The sequence below is a fragment of the Anomalospiza imberbis genome, chromosome 22, assembly GCF_031753505.1.
Source record: "Anomalospiza imberbis isolate Cuckoo-Finch-1a 21T00152 chromosome 22, ASM3175350v1, whole genome shotgun sequence".
In the NCBI taxonomy this organism is placed as follows: Eukaryota; Metazoa; Chordata; class Aves; order Passeriformes; family Viduidae; genus Anomalospiza; species Anomalospiza imberbis.
Genome location: NC_089702.1, coordinates 4,468,631 through 4,489,335, shown reverse-complemented (window position 1 = coordinate 4,489,335; position 20,705 = coordinate 4,468,631). Strand labels below are relative to the sequence as shown.

The 20,705-nt window shown below is 53.5% G+C and overlaps 2 protein-coding genes across 11 annotated transcripts in view; one reads left to right on the top strand and one right to left on the bottom strand.

Annotated features, from left to right (window-relative positions):
- The first annotated feature begins 2,753 nt into the window (after positions 1–2,753).
- CYB561 (cytochrome b561) lies at positions 2,754–6,351 on the top strand. 2 transcript variants are annotated; one of them, XM_068211993.1, is made up of 6 exons: positions 2,754–3,350; positions 4,059–4,266; positions 4,445–4,543; positions 4,619–4,722; positions 4,793–4,950; positions 5,544–6,351. In XM_068211993.1, exons 2-6 carry the CDS (start codon positions 4,065–4,067, stop codon positions 5,740–5,742), a joined length of 762 nt encoding a protein of 253 aa, XP_068068094.1. In that variant the 5' UTR covers positions 2,754–3,350; positions 4,059–4,064; the 3' UTR covers positions 5,743–6,351. The 2 variants fall into 2 exon arrangements, with proteins under 2 accessions (XP_068068094.1, XP_068068095.1); XM_068211994.1 differs by lacking the exon at positions 2,754–3,350 and adding an exon at positions 3,759–3,932.
- A 375-nt stretch (positions 6,352–6,726) lies between these two features.
- Positions 6,727–20,705, bottom strand: part of TANC2 (tetratricopeptide repeat, ankyrin repeat and coiled-coil containing 2) — a 136,366-nt gene continuing 122,387 nt past the window's right edge. For all 9 annotated transcript variants that reach the window (XM_068211811.1, XM_068211813.1, XM_068211818.1 and 6 more), the window contains 4 exons: positions 19,937–20,028; positions 18,307–18,453; positions 16,329–16,429; positions 6,727–14,368 (listed from right to left, as the gene is read on the bottom strand). In XM_068211811.1, coding sequence (XP_068067912.1) covers positions 12,361–14,368; positions 16,329–16,429; positions 18,307–18,453; positions 19,937–20,028 — 2,348 coding nt within the window. In that variant the 3' untranslated portion in view covers positions 6,727–12,360. The remainder of the gene's footprint in view (positions 14,369–16,328; positions 16,430–18,306; positions 18,454–19,936; positions 20,029–20,705) is intronic.

The following is a 20,705-nucleotide window of genomic DNA, read 5'->3' as shown; positions in this document are numbered from 1 at the left end:
ACCTGCAAGACCATGCCAGGACAGCCAGCACAGGTTCTGGTCCCTAACTGACACATGCCCATGCCAGCAGTGCCACAAGGATTTCATTACCTCCAGCCTGGGGAAAGCTCAAGCAGATTTAATAAAGCCATTATGCCCCTGGCAATGCCTTTAATTAAAGAGCTCATTATAAATGGCTGCTGCTCCCTGGTAAGAGGAACTCAGCAGGGAAGAGGCTCATTAGTCCCTGGACTGGCTGCCACCATGGCCCCTCAGCAAACACTGCCACTGTTCCTGCTGGGACAAGGGATGGGACAAGATCCACCTCCATTTAATCCTGAAGGCTTAAGGGCTGTTCTCTTTCCTTGTCTGCTGCAAGTTGAGATAGTTCAGCTGGACACATGTTTATAAACATTTCTAAACCTATTTGGTATTGGGTTACACAGTGTTGCTCTCATCAGGGCGAAGCTTGGTGTCTTGCCAAGTATCCTAAAGGATGAATCCCCAAATCTCATCCCCTTTGTGGATTTTCCAAGGGTCTCGGCTAGGCTGTTGTGCGGGGAGTCCTCCCTCTGCTCTGCCCAGCCCTGGCCAGCCCATCCCAGCCACGGCAGAGCCCGATGGCTGAAGGTTTTCAGTTTATGGCGGCTTTTATGGCTTTAGCAGAGGACTCTGGTAAACCATTTTCCAAGCAGTGATAAAGCCCCAGTGCAGGCCGGGTGGTGACAGTGACTGCTCTGGCAGCGCCATACCCACATCTCGTCCCTCCCCTCCCTCTGCTCGGGTGGTGGCTCTGGGACTCTGCCCCGGGCTGAGCGGGGCCGGACTTTGCTGCTGCTGTGTCAGCTCTCCATCAGGCTCTGGGGCTGCAGTGAGGTTTCAGATCTGCTGAATCATGCCGTGGCGGCGAGGGTGGGTCCCCACCTCCGGGGGTTTGTGCCCCACAGCACAAGTCCCTGCTGGGCAGGGAGAAGGGAATGGGGGGGCTCAGCTGGGACTTCAGGTGCCTTTACTCAGGGTTTCTGTGTGGGTGACAGCAGACTCGGGTGCCCAAGAGAAGGGCTGGGGGACCAGCCCTGCACCCCAATAGAGGCTGTTACACCTGATCTTCTGCACCACGGGAGCCCCAGACCCCACCAGGCACTCCAAGTCCCAGGATGCTCCAAGCTCCCATGGGTGCTCGAGGGCAGAGGGTGCTGCAAACCCCATCATGAGTAAGGGTGCGCTGGTTCCCCAGGGTGCTCTGGCTCTGAGGGTGCCCCGGGTCCCTCTGGGGGTCCAGCTTTAAGGCTGCTGCCGTTCCTACCCGGTCCGTGCCTGGTGTCTGTCTCCTCCGGGTGATCCAGGGCCGAGGATGCTCCAGATCCTCTGGGCGGTCCCTCCCTCCCCAGGGCGCTGCGCGCCGCGGGCTCCTGGTGACATCTAGTGGTGTCACACACAGGGACAGACACAGGGACAGACACAGGGACAGACACACAGACACAGCGCGGGGGGAGGTGGTCCGGGGGTGCTGCTCGCCCCGGTGCGCAGCGCTGCACCCCCGGGGGCCCTACCCGCACTCGGCCAGGAGAAGCTGCGATGGGAACACCCCTCCTCTTCCCCCAGTTCGCCTTATTTCCCCTCATATGCTGCCTCCGGGATTTTTCTCCCTCGGGGATTTTCCGCAGGGGGTGCAGGATGCTGGAAGGGTGCGGCGGGGCAGATGGAGGTCGGGGGGTGCTGTCACCCCTCTGCCATTCCCCGACCCACCAGCCCAGCCAAGGGGTTCTGCTTCCCAGGACGTCACTGCAGGGCTGCTGGTGGGTGCAGGCATGAGCCTGACCCATGCAAAGCCCAAACACGAATTAAACTGTGACCGAGCCCCTGTGCGGGGGACTGTCCTTGGCGGTGTGCAGGCAACGATCCTTGGGCTGCCCCTGGTGCATCCTGGCCTGTTCGGGGCTGGGCTCTCACAGCGTGCGGGGGCTCAGTGGGTGCCTGGAACAGCTGGGGGGTGGGGAGTGTCACACACACTGTTGGGGACTCACCTCCTTGGGGTCTGTCCCCAGAATACGCAGAGCCCGCCTGGTGGTGATCCCCCTCTCACTTCTGCAGCCCCCCTGCCCCCGCTCCTGACGCCCTCCCTCTGCAGCCATGCTGGGGGTGCAGCTCCCCCTCGCTTTGTCATCGCTGCGTTGCCGTGCCAACGCGGAGGCCCTGTCCCTGCTCAGACACTGTCACCGCTGGCACAGGCAGCACCACCCGGCACCCACAGGTAGGGCTGGGGGACACGGGAGCTATGTGGGTATCTGCCTTCAACCCCCCCAGTATGTCACTCAGGCCTTTCTCAGCTACGAACTGGAGAGAATCCCCTCCCCTGCATGAGCGTATAGCCCCCATCGAGAGCAGACACAGTCCCTGAGACCCCCCCCTGGCATTTTGGAGAGTCCCAGCCAGAGGCCACAGTGAGGGGCTGCGGGGCTGTGGGATGTGCATCCTCCCCGCCCGGGTTAACCAGATTAAGCGGAGAAAACACCCCACCGAAAGTAAGGAGCACTGGATAAGGAGCCCCCTGTGAAGGGGGAACTGTGGATGTGCTTGGAGGTGCAGGGGAGACAGAGGTTGGGAGGGGAACAGGCAGGTCCTGGAAGGGGTCCAGTCACCTCCAGTTTTCCCAGCACTCAGTGGTGGCTAGTGGGCAACTCAGAATATCCCGCTCCCACAGGCACGCCCCGTGTCCCGCTGTCAGGCCCTGTGCTTGGGGGTGCTCATGGCCTGTCCCTCCATCCTCAGTGCTGCTGGGGACTGTTTGCCCTGTGTGACTGCCAGCAGGGCCAGATGTTTGCATCTGGTGGGAGGACAGAACAGGGCTACATGGGTCCCCATCTGCAACCCCCAGATGTGCCAGCAGCCCCTCGGTGTGATGAGAGTTTGGGGGAGGCTCTTGTGATATGGGGGGAGCCGGTGCCTCTCACTGTCCCCCCCCAGCCTGGTCCCCCTGCCCATCCCACAGAGTGCCCCATGGCCCCAGGCAGTGAGGCTGGACACAGGCGGCCTTGGCAGTGCAACTTAATGGGATAAACCAATTCCCTTAACCCACTTATCTGGCTGATCCAATAAAGGTGGCTGGGAATAAAGTGTGTGCGTGGCCTTAATGCGTTTCCCCTCTCCACGCTCCCCCAGTCCTGGCAGCATCGTGGCTCCGTCTGCCACAGCTGGCAGGGGGCTCCTCCCCAGAGGCAGTGCAGAGGGGCTGGGACAGAGGGGGGACATTGGACCTGGGGACTAGGACCTGCTGGCTCTAGGTGCCAGGGAAGAGGACAAGTGGCTGTGACAGTGGTGGAGGTGGCGCCGATCCATTGAGGGATAGCCCAGCACAGAGCGTAGCGCAGGTGAGTTGTGGGGGCCATGGGAAGGGTCTCTGGTGTAGCTGTTCTTGGGTGACACCATGTGTTTGTGCCCCCCAGCAGCACAGATGTTCACTCAGCCCCATGTCCCCAAGGGCTATTGCTTTTATCATGGAGGGGGTCCTTTGCTTACCCTTGCACTTCCTTCCTCTCAGGGTTTGGGGGTTGTTGTGGGGGTCTCGGAGTGGGTGGGCTGGGAAGGGGGTGGATGTGGGACATGGGATGGGCATGGAGTGAGAGGGATGGGGATGGAGGGACAGCGTTGGAGGGATAGGGATGAAAAGGACGGAGGCAGGGACAGAAGGACAAGGATGGAGGGGGATGGATGGAGGGGCGGTTGTTGCAGGAGGGCTGGGGCAGCCGGAGCGGGGCTGGCAGCGCATAGGCAGGGGCAGGAGGGTTGGGAAGAAGGACAGGAGCAGGCAGGCAGGGACAGGAGGATCGGACAGGAGCCCAGGAGCAGGCAGGAGGTGCAGGAGCACGGGGCTGGGTGTGCCGCGGCGGCTGGGAGCCACCTCCGGCTGTGGGTGACGCAGCGAGAGCAGGAAGCGTCCGGCTCCGTGGCAGGTGAGGGTGGAGCAGAGGTGCCGGACGCTGCTCGGGGCAGGACCTTACCCCAAGTTCGGCCAGCAGGGACCTGCTGTCGCCTGGGGCCACTGCGGCTTCGCTGCCCCCTCCTCTCTGTCCCTGCAGGCTGCCATGGACGGCGCCCCGCCGCCCCCCAGCCCCGCCGGGCTCTCGGTGTACGTGGCCGTGTCGCAGCTGCTGGGCCTGACGCTCCTGGCCACCACAGGTGCCTGGCTGGGCCGCTACCGGGGCGGCGTGGCCTGGCACAGCCCCCTCCAGTTCAACGCCCACCCGCTCTGCATGGTGCTGGGCATGGTGTTCCTCCAAGGTGACGGTGAGCAGAACGGTGGGACACGTGCCCTGTCCCAGCTGCAGCCTCCAAAGCCTGGAGCTGTGGTCAGGCAGGGAATGAAGGGGACAAAGTGGTGACAAAAGACACAGGGAAGGAGCGCCAGCATCCCTGGGCAATGCTGGGTGGTCCCTGCGGGTGCTCAGGTACCCTCTCTGCGCAGCTCTCCTGGTGTACCGGGTGTTCAGGCACGAAGCCAAGCGCTCCACCAAGACACTGCACGCGTTGCTCCATGGCCTGGCCCTGGTCATCGCCCTCGTGGGTGAGTGCTGGGCTGCCATGGGAGGGCTGGGCTGGGCTGGATGCAGCCCTGCTGGTGACGGGCTCTTCTCCGCAGGCATCATCGCCGTCTTCGAGTCACACCGGGCTAAGGGCATCCCTGACATGTACAGCCTGCACTCCTGGTGTGGCATGGCCACCTTCGTGCTCTACCTCCTGCAGGTAAGGGGTGGGAAGCCCCTGGCCCCCCCGGGAGGGAAGGGACTCCCGTGACATCCCCATGTCCCCACAGTGGTTCCTGGGCTGTGGTTTCTTTCTGTTCCCCGGTGCCTCCTTCTCGCTGAGAGGGTGGTACAAGCCCCAGCACATCTTCTTTGGCATCGCCCTCTTCATCCTCTCCATCACTTCCTGCTTGTTGGGAATTACTGAGATGCTCCTCTTCAAAATCAGGTGAGTGACCGAACTGGGGTGAGGGGGTGGCCCCCAGACCTCCAGCAGAGGGATGCCCCTGTCCCTGTGGCTCTTAAATCTCCCCTCAAGGTCTTTATTTCTGCTGCTGCTGAGTCACTTACCAGACGAAGTTTAACAAGGGGCTGGATCCTACAACAGCTTTCTTTGGGAATGTGGATAAAATGCCCAGTGCCACTTCCCCGCATCCAGGTGTTTGCAGGACCACTCAGGGACTCATGTCCCCGAGACCTCTGCTCTTGCAGCTGGAGGACACAGTGATGACCCCCAGCCCCAGCACTGTGGAGACAGGGGCTATGGGGCACCCCAGGAGCCACTTCCCTCCAGCAGGGAGGGTACTGGGCTGCCTATAGCCCCAGTTCAGGCTGTGCCACCAGTTTAATCTGCTGTCACCAAGTGTCTCTCCCAAAAGTGAGCAAAGCACCAACACCCCTCTCTTGCTCTCATTTGGGGAAGGATCCTTTCCCATGGTGTGTGCCTGAAGGATGAAGATGGGGATGAGGAGGGGGTCCCAGCCAGGATAGGGATAGGTCACCCATCCCTTAAGGCTTGAGCATCCTTCTCTATCCCTTCAGTGATTCCTACAGCCACTTTGTGCCTGAGGGCATCCTGGCCAACACCCTGGGGGTGCTGCTGGTGGCCTTTGGGCTGGTGGTGGGCTACGTGCTGACACGGGAGGAGTGGAAGCGCCCACCACTGGCAGAGGAGCTGGCCCTGTCCATGGACTTCAAGACCCTGACAGAGGGTGAGAGCCCTGGTGGTGGCAGCCAGTGACATCCGCAGCTCCTGGTCTCCAGCATGGGCTCCTTGTGATGTCTGAAATGTTCCTGTGCACCCTGTCCCTGGTGGTTTGCATCTCCGCCCAGCCCAGGGTGACGAGGACAGCTGGAGAAGGACATGCTTGGTGCAATGCTGCCCGCTGGACTCGGCTTGGCTTGGCCTTAATCATCCTAAGCTCTGCCCAGTCCAGGCCCTGGTGACCCCCGAACTCGTCCCAGCCCTGTGGGAATGGCAGTGCTGTGGGCAGGGCAGGGGCTGGCAGGGGCACGAAGGAAAGGGATCTCTGGGCTCTTCCTCTTCCCTGCTCTGGGGACGGAGTGGGAGCAGAGATTTCTGCACTGTGGGCGGCCAAAGCCCACAGGCTGTTCTCTGTGCTGATGGGCAGAGGGGATGTTTGCCACCACCAGGATGTCCCACTCACTGGCAGCCCCTCACCCTCCAGCAAGGCCACGTGGGGGGACGCTCCCCTAAAGGGGTCCCGGGGGGTTTGGAGTGACCCTGTGCCTGTGCAGGTTCAGCAGCTTCGTGTCTGAAGTGTTTTCTCCCCACGCATGATGTGTTTGCTCGGTGGATGCTCCTGACCTAATAAATGTTTGCAACTAACCCTGTCCTCCTCCTGACTCTGCCCCCCCAGATCACAATTTTGGGGTATCCTCGAGTTCCCACACGCAGAGGGCAGCTGGGAGAGGAACTGCCTGGGGGGCTGGGGAGGGACCCCATGGGGACATCTCCAGGGTCTGGCCATGCACTGGGTGTTATTAATTATTATCCACTCTATTATTATATGCCTTTTCCTGGTGGCAGCAGTAGCGCTGCCTCTGTCACCTCCCACTCCTGGTGGTTCCCAGGTCTCTGTCCCCAACCCCATGGTGGCAGTGACTGTGAGACCCAACTCTCACACCATTATTTCCACACCAAGAAGCATCAGGACACTCCTTCACTGACCCCAGCGTGGGAAAAACAGCAGCCCAGACACCGTTTCCAAGTGTTAACCATTTATAAATAGGTACATTTTTTCATACATACAGTTTTCATTGTACAGATTACAATCTGTATACATTGGGGGGGGGAAATGCATTCTTTTGAACTTTTCACATCTATCTCACAGCTCACATGTACAGACAAGAAAACTCTGCTCAAGCAAATACAGCAAAGGAAAAAATATGTTTTCTTCTTTCCTTAGAGATGAGAGGCGAAGGCCTCTGCTGTTGGCAGGGGCTGCTCTTCCCACTGCACAATATCACAACTGTGTGGTGTTCAATATATCAGAGAGAACAGAACATGCATTGGATAATATACTGTACAGAGAGAAAGTCCTTTACATCTGAATTATAGAAAAGCTAAAGGAAAATTTAAGTGTCTTAAAGATCTTCCCAGCAAGTGTCTCAGAGGATGGCAACCAGGGAGTTGTACAAAGCACAAGGCAGGTGTAGTGGACGTGTTTGTACCCAACTCAGATCCTCTCGGATGTGAAGACAGAAAGGAGATGGAACGCTGAATGCAACACTATGGCAAAGAAAAGGCTGGACAGGGATGAGCCCGGCAGTACTGGCAGAGTCCACACGAGTCTCTGGATTATCAGTGTAGCAACACAAAGGACTTTATGTAGCACGCAGTGCTGCTCTCAGTGGCTGGCTGAGCAGTGCACAGCAAGGCAGACCTGTGGGGACCCAGCTCTATGGGCACGAGACCTTCCCACCTACCCATTCCGACCCTGACTTGCCTCCCCACCGCCGTCCCTGGACAGCGTCACCCAAAGGGACGAAGTCTTTTAGCAAAGCAGCTCTCTGTTTTCACAACCACAGGATGTGATCCCATCAGATGGGACCCGGCTGCTGACTCCCCAGTACCGTGACAGCTAAAAGCGAGCAGGAGGAAGGACACGGCTGGTGGGCTGGGGGTCTGTTGGCTTTCCCCGTGATGGCCGCGCTTGCTGTGACCTCTTGGGTCGGTCTGTACCAGTTTGGTGAGATCCAGCTGTAGAGTCAAGAGTTGGACACGAATGCATCTTGCTAAAGAATTGAGCCCTTAGTGGTTTATACTAGAAAAAAGAGTTTGATTGAACGAAAATCCAGCAATTATTCACATAAAGCTGAAAAAAACGCAGATTCACTTTCAACCATTGTGCTTTGTGTCCAACACACCCTCCACCAGCCTGCAAAGTGCAGCCGGCATGGGGTGAAGGCTTTGATTTGCAGAGGTCCCAGCAGGTACAGCAGCTCTTTCCCTAAGCCCTTGGGTAAATGCTGACAAACCAGTAGAAGAGTGACCTTGAATTCCCAAGAGTACAGCAACGTGCAACCAGCGAGGAGCTCGCGGCAGCGCGCTACGGACCCCCGCAGGCGAGGAAAGCGGAGGACGAGCAGGCACGCTGGCTTGCTTGGTTCTCTAGATAAGGCAGAGCTGGCACTTCGGTTTTAGCTAGACTTCTCCTGGGTAACCCTGAATATACAGCAACTTTTGTAAAGGAGACGGAACCAGCTCCCAGTTTGCTACCCACCCTGGTTCCAGACCTAATCCCAGCACGACTCCGGTGTTTGGCATACGCACGCTCACACGTTCACACCAGCCACGTCCACACCAGCCACCGGTTTTCTTCACAGCCAGGTTAAAGAAAAATAACCAAAAAGTTCAGTGCTTAGACAGACTGAGCTGGGCACTGGTGCCACAGCAGACAGACAGATGGACAGACACACGTCTCAGATTGTTGGAATCATCACAGTCCTCCCAAACAGTGACACAGAGAAGGCAGCTCAGGCTGTACCTCCTTCAAAGGATCTGTCTTTGTAAAACCCTCCTTTTCCTAAGCACTGTAATGCCCACTCAAGCCCTCTGATGCCACTCCCAGCCTGGCTGGTGGGACTCTGCCAGAGCCCTCCACCATGTGGGTGTCCACTCCCCTGGGACCACAGCATCCTCCTGACCTGGGAGAAAAGCAAGAGCCAATGAACCCCCACTGGGGGATGGGGCAGACACCCACACCTGATGCTGGGAGAGAAGATTCCAGCTCTGCAGTGGCACACCTGGGTCTCAGAGCAGCCACAGGCGAGGATGAGAGACACCTGGTGGGAAGGCTGGCTAAAGAAAGGGGTCAGCTTCAGCATCACTTCTGGCACTGCCTTCAGCATGTACCCCAAGAATGAAAACTGTGGAGTTTCAATCTCATCAAGAACCTGCTTTACTTGGCGGACCCAAAATCCTGCTTGCTAGAAGATGGGGCTTGCCAGTGGTACCGCTGCAGTCAGGATGGCATGAAGGCACCAGCTGGCAGCACTGACCTGCATCCTAATTACTCAAAAAGTAATTAAATACATAGCACAGACGTACAAGACAGCTGTCTGAAACTGAGTGTGATCCCACAGTGTGGCCTGATCTTGTCAGACCCAGATCTGAGGGCAGAGGATGAAGGGCCCTCAGGGTGAGACCTGACCTTGTGCTCCCCCAGGCACAATGGGGCCATGCCAGCACAACACAGCATGACCCCTGCTCCTCCTCATGCAAAGACCAAATTATGACTTTGAAGACATAGGGGACTGAGCAAGAACAGCTTTTCCAGGAAGAAATGTGCTTCTTACCCACCTGGTGACCACAGCAGCCATCCTGCCTCAACTTTTCCTAAGCAGAATTGCCAGGGAAGTGCTTTAAAACCACTGCAAATAATTTTGTATTCAAAAATTACTCAATCTGTTGATGCTTATATACAGGAGTCAGTTCTTGTGCTATAAATGTTATGATTCATTGCTTTGTTTCTTTTCTCTTCTTTTTTTTTTTTTGAAAAATACACTAAGAGACATGAGCTGCTTTGCTATTTTTCTAATGAAGACACTACTCACGCTTAAATATCCAGTATTTATCATAGTAACAAATTCAAACAGTAAAGTGCACCCATTTACAGAGAGAACAGATGGAAACCCATTAGTGCAAGAATCCTGTGGAAAATGTAACACGTGGAATCGTGAAAAAACCTGCATGCTGCAGTGTTTCAGGCCTTCTTCAGCTTTGTGGTTGTGTTAAAAGCGTGAGCTGTTTTCTTTTTCCCTTGAAACATCTTCAGGAACTGGAAAGTTACACACGGGAGTGCTGTGAGGGGATGATCTGAAGGACAGGACTGGGAGCACAAGGCAGTGAGCAGTGAAAGCAAAGCTCCTGTCACTGCCCCTGGACCACCCTGCCGCCGTGGCAGGGGAGAGCACCAGCGGCCAGATGGAACAGGGATGGGGCTGAACTGGGTTATTTTTTCCTTTCAAAGAAGCAACTATAGGTAAGAAGCCACTCACTCAGGCAGAAAGCTGGAGGATGGGAGGCACTAAGCAAAGTGACTGATGCTGCTCCAGACCCAGGATACGTGTCCCAGCTACGGGCATGTGGGATGCGGAGGAGAAATCAGTTATTCCTTACAATACAGAGCATGTTCTTTCAGAAATGAGAGGAAGAAAGAAAACCATCACAGCCCATTTTCAAGGAGAGAAACCATGCACGGAGCTGGGTGTCCCCATGGGGTACCCACCCCATTGAAGGGGTCCCAGACAGCCCCCCATCTTACAGACTCCTGGGATAAAACAGAGTCAGCACTAGGTTGTATCTCAAGGAAAACACCAACCTCAATCAAAATACTGGCTTTGGCAAAGACCAAATGGTCCCTGGGGCACCCCAAAATTGCCAAAACTCATAGAGGAACCCCCACTTCCAAATGCTCTCCATGTGTCTATGAGACACAAGCCTCCCCTGGCCCAAGGTGTGCATGTCCCAGCTTGCTCTGAGCAAGTTAGGCAATGAAACAGCAACGAGATGTGCTGAGCCACACAGAGGGAAAAAAAAAATGCCCCAACAAAGCCAGGGTTTGCTTTAAGACCCTGTCCTGAGCTGGTGAGAAAGGGTGCAGCTGCAGTGATGTGTTGCTGGGATATGCTCACTCACACCAGCGGAGGTTGGAGCCCATGATTTGGTTCAAGAAGTCTTGCAATCGATTCGCAGTAGCCCTTTGGAGGTATTGCTGCCCTGCTCAGCACTGAATTGCTCCCAGGAGTTGATCTGAGTGAGGTTTGGCATTGGGCAACAGGCACTAGTTTGCTTTAAAACAAGCTACAGCGTTATCGCTCTCCCTCCCGTCATCCCACACCTTCACCCTCAGAACAGAAAAGGCAGATTACAAACTCACCAGGAATAAAGGAATCGGTAGAGGAAGTTCTTCCCCCCACCTCAAAAGAAATTTTCAGCAAATAATTGAAAAATTTTTGAAAATCCAATAGAAAGGATTTTGGAACCGGCCCCTGCTTTTCACGTTGTCTTGATGTGACTTGCATTTGATTACAAAACTGAAAATAATAAGAAAAAAAAAAACAAACCAACCTGAACTGGAAAATGTCCTGAAATAGATAACATAAATAAATTATAAATAGGTCTCTCTGAACTACAGCTTTTCAAAAAGCAGCACATGGTCTCTACCATGTACAGATATGGAACACGGTGTCCCTTTCCAGGATTTTGGGAAGAGGATCTTAGAGGAGCATAGCCCTTGCTACAGCCCCTGCTCCCTGGCAGGACTGAGCCAGAGGGAAGGGATGCTGCAGGGCTGGGACTGCAGAAGGACCCTGCCTCTTCTGGGACCATCATACCATGTTCTACATCCTCATCATAAAAAAAAAATGTAAAAAAAAAATTCAAGAATTGCAATTTTCCTCTCGGGATACCATTTCCTAAGTGAGATTTTTGCTCTTCCTTGCAAGTGACAAATCCCCCCTGGACGAAGTCCCCAACACTGACTTGCCCCATGCAAATGCTGTGGGTGAGGTGAAGTCTGCCAACAGTGTGAAGAAGTTAGTGCCACCCCAGCTCATGCACAGGAGGTTCCTGGCCAATTCCCTTGGCTGATTAAAACACGTAACAAAGGGCCAACCTTACACCCTCAATGCTTGTAAAATGCCCCAGAGCAAAGAAATCAGTGTGAGGGCACCTGGTAGGTACTTGGGAAGAGGCAAAGTGCTGTGTGATCCCCACCCATTCTGGCCAGTGACAAGTTAAATAAGGAAGGAAAGCGCTGTAAACCAGCAGAATCAGAATGGGTATTGTGGGTGCTGTGCATAGCTACTGGTGTTAAATCACATCACTGAGGGTAATCTGCTCTTTGGAGCAAAGAGCCAAACAACCTGGCTGGCACGGGGACCTGTGGATGCAGTCTTGGGAAAGGCTCCTGTGGAATTCCCTAGGAATTCCCATCAGAGTTGAGTAAGAGATCACTGAGACAAAAGAAACCAACTTAGATCCAAGGCAATTGTTGCTTGAAAAAGAGCTGGTTACCTCCTGCTGCGTAGGGATATCTCTGGACCACCCCACACCATGGACTAGGATATCCTGGTTGGAACTTTCCTGGAATTGGGCAAATGATACTGGCTCGGCTGATGTTGGCTTCACAGTCAGCTGGGGAACAAAAGGGCTGGAGCACGTGCATGGCTGTCTGACCACCACATAAAGTACCGGAGAAACTTGATCATGTAGCTATCAAAGAGAAATGAAAATAATAATAGTAATAATAATAATTATAATAGTATGCATGGAAATCAAGCTTGGAAGTGTGTGCTGAAAACATGAGGGTCTCACTCCAACAAGTGTCTTTTACACATTAGACTCCACAAATGGTCTCTTTGGTTTGATTGGGGACGTCTGCCCTTGCCTGGAGTCCCTGGAGAGCTGCCTGTACAGGTTATCCTGGTAGGCCTGCGCCACGGGCAGCGTCCTTGCCACCTTGACGTCGGGGTACGAGGAGGCTTGGGTGACTCTCTCCAGGAGGTCTCCCCGGGACCCATTGGCCAGCATCCCATGGGGGCTGTAATAGTCTTCCTCTAGCAAATGGCCATTCTGTGCATTGTTGGTTTTGTTATAAAAGGCAATGTTGCTGATTGAAGAGGGTGGGCTAAAGGATTCTGGCTGGGGCAGATTGCCAGGAGATGTAGGACTAATGACAGTGTCCACTGACGACACAGCCCAGGTCCGGTTCTGCTGATGGAGATGGGGGTACTGCTGAGTCCGAGCAGTTTTATCTATGATTCCCATGAACGGCGTGGTCCGGGAACGGGCTGGCTCACTGGGGTAGGCCCCCTGCGTGGGCGAGACTGGAGACAGCTCATCGCACGATCTGTCATAGGCTGGCTTGAGGGGAATCTCCATTTGCTGAATCGAAGCAGAGGGGCGAAAGTTGGGAGTCAGGTTGGAGGTGGAGGAGATGCTATTGCTGGAAGGGGAGAAGCGGAGGCCAACGCTCTGAGAGTGGAGTAGAGGCCTTGGAGTCGGTGGGTGAGGCTTGATTTCGCTGGGATTGACTGTGATGGGCCTTCTTATGAGGTGAGACACATCTGGAGAGCCCAGCTGGTTGGCAGGGAGGGGAGAACGCTCCAGGTCAAGTTTGGAATGGCACACTGGATAGTAGGAGGCGGACTGGCTTCGCCCAATCTGAGGCGTCTGGCTGTATCTCATCCCCCCTCTGTAAGCTGAGGATGGTCTCTGTGGAAGGTCTTCTTTGGCCAGCCCTCCGTGCTGACAGATGGCTCCAGCGCTGAGACTTGCCTGCACGTGCTGCACGGGCCTGCTGTCACCCACGATGCCCCCAATGGAGCCCTGGTAGACCAGCCGGCTCTGGCTGACCCCCATGTCCCCTGACGATGACTGGTACTTGCTGGCCATCGAGTGGGCAACCTGGCTGTACGCACCAGTTGGGATGACAGTACTGGAATGGACGGCAGAGCTGGGCTGATTGCTCCTCACGATCTGCGCCTTGGCTGGCTGCAGCCTCAGCCCTGGCTGTGGCACGGCCACGGGGAGCTGGGGCATCTGGAAGGATCTCTGCGTCATCTTGGACAGCGGAGACTTGGGTCTGCCGGGCAGCTGGGAGACCCCGCTGGGCTCCTGCTGGTAGCGGACCGGGGAGCCGGACTGCGACCGATAGACGCTCACGCTCTCTGCGGGGGGACTGGCGCGGTACTGGGGGCCTCTGCGAAGGGGAGACGGCGGCGGGCTCTGGTACTCCTTCCCCTGGCTTCCCACGGGAGGGGGGCTGAAGCGGTAAGTGGAGCCCTGGTGAGCTGGGGATGTGTGTGGAGGACTGGGTCGGTAATGTGAGTTTTGGTGCGTCGGAGACAGAGCAGGAGACGTGGACTGGTACCCCTGCCTGGTCGGTGAACCCACAGAGCTGTTGGACCTGAAATCAAAGACCTGATGAGAGCCAAGAGGTGAGCCGGAAATATAGGCTGAGTCCCTGTGAGCTGGAGATGGAGGTGGGCTCTGGATGATGGGCAGCCCTTGGTTTGGCCTGGACTCTGTCTGTAAGCCAATGGAAATATTTTCTACATCCTGCTCGAGGTACTCCTCCTCAAAGATATCTTGCACAGAATACAGCTCTTCATGCTGGGCTTCGGGTTCTGGCTCCACTGGGAGTGGAGGTGATGGCTGCTGCTGCTGCTGCTGCTGCTGCTGTTGCTGCTGCTGCTGCTGCTGCTGTTGCTGCTGCTGCTGCTGCTGCACCTGCCTGCACTCCTCCTCCACTCGCATCAGCAGCCGCTGGATCTCACGGTTGTTAGGGCACAGCTTGATGGCCTCGTTCAGGTCCTCCAGGGCTGCTGAAAACTGCCTGCTTGACAAAGGAACAGAAATGAGAACTGAAAGTACTTTGGATTTGGATGGAGCTGTTCTCAGAGATTCCAGGGGAATAAAGTGGCTTGTGCACGTTACTGAGGGAGAGAGCTGTGATTGCTACTGCTTGCTGCACCTCTCACACGCTGTCTTATGGGCCTTACATTATCCAAACAGAGGGAAAATTCTGGAGAAGAAGGGAACACAGTCCTTAGATGGCACAACCCAGACTAGCAAACACGCCTGCCTCTGCAGGTTACATTAGGGGCTAATTAATTACCCCCCCTAGCATCACCATGAGCTTCACCTCTGTTTTAGCACAAGGGACACCAACGCATTGATCACTGCAAGCCCAGCTCACCAGCTGCTGTAAACAAGCTCCGACAGAGCTACAACCACTTATGCCAGTGAATATTTAACTCCTGCCAGATGTCAAGACCACACAGCGTCAGGCCTGGCTCCAGAGCTCAGGGGCTCCCACAGGTCAGCGCTCTGGGCAAGGCTTGTCCCTCCAATTTTGCAGTGGATTTGGCTAACTTCTTTGGAATGAAGCAATCGAGCAATGTGCCAGAGGCTGTGAGCCCAGGGAAGCCTTTGTGAGGGAAAGGCCAGCCTAAGAGGTGTAACAGGGAGGTGGGGGTTTGGGAAGGGGGTTGTCACTTACAGGGACACTGTTCACTCTGGAGTGAAACGATGCGTTTGAACATGACTGTGATGTGGGGAAACCCACCATCTGGGGAAAAGCTCCCCATCTGTGATCCCCCCCAGCACCTCCCAACACCGGCTTAATCTTCTGTACAAGCCATTGAAGATCAGGAGCAAGGGAAGGCCTCCTCTTCTACCAGCTGTGTGACCCTAGGGGTGCTGCTAGGCATAGACTGGGACAGGAAGAAGTAAAGCCAAAGTGGTGACAATTTCTGCTGGAGAGACCCGGGGAGAAAAGGACACTGGTATGAGGGAGGTGGGTATCATCTGAAAGGGAACATGGGTCTTAAAGTTCCTCTTAATGTTTTGGGAACAATGGAGAGGAAACCATTAAAGGAAAGGCATTAGGCGTGTGTGCAGCCCAGCTTGCAGGGCTCCTCTGTGGAACAGAAGGTTATGGCTTCACCTTCCACATCAGGACCTGGTGGACCTGGACCAGCTGGGCCAGGGGCCCAGTTCCACACTTGCCTCCAGCATGGAATGTCACACACTGGTGGTGTTTGCTGAGCTGGGATGTTTGCAGAGGGGCTCACATACCTGCGCTGCCATGTGAGACATTCTGGCTGCCAATTAAACAGAGATGCAGTGGCAGGGTGCCCAGTCCTTGAGAACAGGACTCTCAAGCAGCCCTGCTGATCATTAGGAATGACAAATGGATCTCATCTCACATCTTTTAGCCTTCAGGGAGGTAGGTGAACAAGGGAGATCCCTGCGCTGCAGCTCTCCAGGAGCTGGTTGCAGTGCCCTGGGCACAAGTTCTGGCTGGAGGCTCCCTGGCCAGTGCCTGCCTGCAGCCACTGCCCAGCTGGTCAGCAGCATCTTCTGGGCAGAAAGGGCTGCAGGACAGAGATGTACAGATTTTAAGGCTACAGGAGACCACTGTGATGAATGAGCCTTCCCTCTTGTATAACACAAGCCATGAGTCATATTCTGCTTTGAGTTCAAGTTGTGGTCAAACTGAAGTGTACTTTGAAAAAGAACACCCCACTTTGGTGCACAGGTCTCCGGTGTTGTAAGATGTCCAGACAAAGTTCCGCTAAGACAAACCTCTCAAAACATTTGGACTCATAAATCACCAAATGAGGGAGGGCATTACTTTGGAGTTCAGGACATTTGTGATCTCACTAATGAACATTCCTTGGCCATTTCTTCCCACGGGGGCACTGCCTGGCTTTGCAGGGTGGGTGCCCACACCTGACGTGACAGGCTCGCAGAGACTGGCCCCTCACACCCTTCTCTCTGTCCCTCCTCACCTGCTGCTGCGTTTGGCCCTTGCTCTTGCATAGTAAGCTTCATAAGACTTCGGTTTCAGCTCCAGTGCTTTAGTGGCAAATTCCTCTGCCATTCCAAAATCCTGTCATTTGAATAGGTGTGCAGGTAAGTAACTGAATAAATTTAGAAATAAAAATACATACAGCATGGAAGAAAACAAACTTAGTATGGACTTTCATATCGCACGGAAAGCTTGATGGCTTTGGAATATTTTACATGGATTCAACATCATTTACTGACAGGGAGCTATGACGGCATTTCCAAAGACTCAGGTGTTGTTAACCCAAGTTGCTGTCATCACCCACAAAGGCCAGCAAGCCTCGCTGTGTCCCCAACATGTGCATGTAAATCCCTCTCCAACAATCTACAGTCTTGAGGAAACATCTGGCCTTGCAGAGGCTGGAATGTTATCTCATGAACGATTTTTTTTTCCACAGATGAAAGCAGTAGGAAACCTTTCCCATGCCCTTCTGCTTCCCTGAACACACTGACATTCTTCAAGGGGCTAAAGAAAATTGCCTGTGAAGGACAGGGGTCCATTAGCTGCAAACAGGACTTGCCTGGCAAAGGTCTCCTATCAATCCCACTGCTCCTCACTTCCCCGTGACAGCTCACCTGGGAGGATAGTCTGGGAGCAGGGAGAGGGTGACAGTGTGGCATGGGACTGCTCTGGGTGCTTTCCAGGGGCAGCGCCATGAGACCAGATTATCAGCTCTGGTTCAGACCCTGTCACCACCCTCCCTTGCCTTGTTCTGAATGCTTCATGTCTTGCTAAGCTCAGCACTTGTGAAGGAGAACTCCTAGTGAGGAGGATTCCATTTCACAGCCAAACACTGCTTTGGATTGCTGCATTGGGCTATGACCTGAGCAGCTCTGGGAGAAAGGACTGAAGAGTGCTGCTCCTGATTTGTTCAAAAACTTGTGATGCCAACTCTTGCTATGGGCATGCCCTGCCTGGGGAACCTTAGACTTCTGTTTGTTCCTGCAGTAGCAGTTTCTGAGGAGTTACTGTCCAACAAACCGAAATGGGAATGCAGTCATGAGACAGGCATCTTTATGGTCTCATCTACAGGTGCAAAAACTGCAGGAGCAATTACAACCCTCTAAAATTTTCTATCACAAAACCTGGCATTCCCCAGTTAATGATAAACCAAAAATCTTGTCCTCAAAGCACAGGAAAAGAGCTGGAGTTGATTAGCTGTGAATTGGCTGATTTAAAGAGAAGGTTCACACTTTTTCTCCAAACTGTGTTTGTTCTCCAGCATTAAGGTTTTACTCCCCTTGTTTTCCATCTTTCTTCCTCACAGAAAAAGAAATGAAGGTGTCCCAAAAGCTCCTTCCCCTCCAGTGTAACCTTTGCTGGCTCATGACCTCAGCTATGTCACTGAGTTTATGGGGACTTTAGTTTGTGGAAGTTAAAGCCCCTGCACTCCAGGTCAGGGAAAGGTGGCAGAACAGGCATCTGCACGAGCTGGTTGCTGGATGCTGCCAGATTGCAGTGGGGAGAGTGACAGGGATCTGGAAGTTCTGGGCCGAGATGGAGTCTTGTGGAGGTGTTTCTGGATGAGTCACTGCCCTGAGGAAGTGCTAACCCCCTAAGCATATGCTCATTCATTTGAAATTAATTAGTATTCAAAGGAGCATATCTCCTGGCTCCTCCTCACTGCTGCCCCAGAAATCTGGAAAATGCCTCCACCCCCATATGACGATGTGAACATCATCATCAAAAGGGAGTAATAAAAAATTCAAAGAGCTATAAACACAGCAATGAATTTTTAATCATCTGAAACACATACTAAATCCCTACTGCTTTGGAATTAGAAAATGTCAGTGCTCTGTGAAGGACAACCAGGTTACAGAGAGGAGAGATCTGAGAGGCCAAAGCACGATTAGGGGAGGACATGTCTCTGCAGAGGCACAAAGCTGTGGGGTTGTGCCATGGAAAGAGGTGACACTTACATTCATTTTCCTTCGACACCGGGAGAGGTTGAGAAGCAGCGACACCTTCAGCTCACGGAAGGTTTTCAGGTCTTCTCCAAACCCTTCTCTGGGGAATTTTTTCAGAGCATACTGGTAGCGCTGGGCAGCCTCTTTCACTTTACCTTTCTATTAGAAGGAAAACATGTCAAAACTCATCCTTGGGTTGAGTGTACCTCCCTGCAGAGAATTCACTCACCAGCCCAACCAATGTTTTAGGTGGCTAAGGAAGCACAACTTCACTACTTAGCTCTTTCCCTAGAAAAGAAGGGCAGAACATTTGATCAAGGGAACATCTGAGCTGGAAAGGCAGATGCCTTGCACAAGTTGAGATCTCCCACTTCATACAGAGCTGTCACGCTACAGCAGGAAAGGTGGAGAAATGGTGTTAACTCGATACAACTCCATCTGGTTCTTGGCTGGATGGTCTTTTGAGCTGGGTGATCAGTTACCCATTCCTGGAAAACACCCTTCACCCAAAGTTTATACACATCCAGGAGGGTAAGGACACAAATTGTGGGACTTGGGGTGGAGCTCTGGGGCTCAGAGAAGCCTCTGCAATAGCAAAGACAAATGTCATGGCACTGCTGTGGCTCCGAACTTGGACAAACAGGGTGAGATCCACCTCCCTGGACTTCAGATGTTTGAAACTCTACATCTAAGTCTGTTAAATGGGTTCCTTTTATAATTACTGGTATGCAACAGTCACCTTCAAAGGTGACTCATGTCTGCTATTTTGGGCAACTAATTTTGGGATGGGATGATGTGCATCCTGAAGGGGGGCAGCCAACAGGCAGGGTGAGAGAAAGAGGGCAGGATGGGATCTAGGACACACACAGTTCCTCAGCACCCAGACATAAATTTTGCAGCTACAAACAGTGAGTTTTAAAAACGTGTAGACTCAGGTTTCTCAGCTGTATCATGTATCTCTGGCAGATAACTCCTACTACAATGCCAGATTTGTGTATTTCCTGCTTCACCCTTAGCGCCTCACAGTGAATCATTGTTGTACTTGCACAGTTTCTATGTGTGTGCAAATCTCCAGGTTTTAAAGATGGGCTTAAAACAAACAGAGAGCAAAAAAAGACAACCTAACTGTAACGGTGGAATGTCTCCCATGGGCTAAAGACATGACAAAGCCAGCTGTGTCCTGACAATCCGCTCTCATTGCAAGAAGTTTATTCCAGGAGTTTTTCTGGGATATTCTATTCTGTTGCCTTGATCCCCAACAGTGAGCCCAGTAGGTAATGACAAGGCTGCCAGACCTGATGCAACGGCAGCAGCACTCCCAACAAACACTTAGGTCCTGCTGTTTTCAAAGAGGAAATGAAGTGCTGGCTCTAATCCAGAGCAACTTGGCTTTGCTTCAGCTTTGTTACAGATTTGGGCAATCAATCCCCTCTTCTCCAACCCCACTAACCAAAATCAGTTTAGAACACAAGGAATGTTGTGAGTGGGAGCTTTTACTTGCCATGAGTTAAGGCAGCAGCATGAGGATCACAGATCCATTTAGGCTGAGGAGGACCAGCCACTGACCTAACATGGCCACAACCTCACACCAAGAGATGCTGCAAGTTGCATCTGCTCCATGTTCCAAACCCACCCTTCTCACCTTATAAAACATGTCTCCCTCCTCCATCAGCTTGCTCAACAGGATGATCATGATGTCTGGTTTGGAGGTTGCCATTGCCCAAGTTGCTGGACCTGTAGTGTACAGGATGCATGATGGGTAAAGAACTCATACAATGCAAGGGTGGTAGGAAGCTGGGTGGAAAAAAATACCCTAGGGTGGGAATTTCTGCTGGAGAGAACAACTTGGCATGGTCAAAGGGCAGAGTGCTCCAAAGGACTGGGCTGACAATTCCTCTGACACCTAAATTAATGTCATCCCCCTTGCAATGGTTCTCCTTTGCAGTCATAAGGCTAATGCCAGTGGTCTGGGAAAGGATGGAGCAGTTTCCACAAGAGGGCAGTGCTGAATATGGGACAGGCTGAGATGGGGGAAACAAACTGTATTTAAAGGAAAAACCAGAGTGGTTACATAAAAGCATTCCTAAACTAAAATCTATGGAAGTGTACTAGGGAATCTGCAGTTTGACTGTGGATGGGTGGTTTGTGGTTAAGTGGATTGTGATTTCCAGCTTCACAAGATGTGAAAGACTAGAGTAGAAAATCCATTAAGGCAGGAAAAATTACAAAGGAAAGGTCGTATGTAAGTGCTGCTGGTGCCGAAGGCGTCACTGGGCTGGGGGCACTGGCTCTGCACAGGGGCCACCCTGCAGAGCCAGCTCGTATCTCAAGGACTAACACTGGGAGGGAAGGGGTGGCAAAAATTTGAGGACAGCTCATTAGTGTGGGTGAAGAGTAAGTCAACAATATTC

What these genes read in the sequence shown, in the direction of transcription:
- CYB561 (XM_068211993.1), top strand. Translation starts at nt 4,065, where the DNA reads ATGGACGGCGCCCCGCCGCCCCCCAGCCCCGCCGGGCTCTCGGTGTAC. An exon ending in CCTGGTCATCGCCCTCGTGG is followed by an intron (nt 4,544 to 4,618) that starts GTGAGTGCTGGG and finishes TCTTCTCCGCAG; the next exon opens with GCATCATCGCCGTCTTCGAG. An exon ending in TCGTGCTCTACCTCCTGCAG is followed by an intron (nt 4,723 to 4,792) that starts GTAAGGGGTGGG and finishes ATGTCCCCACAG; the next exon opens with TGGTTCCTGGGCTGTGGTTT.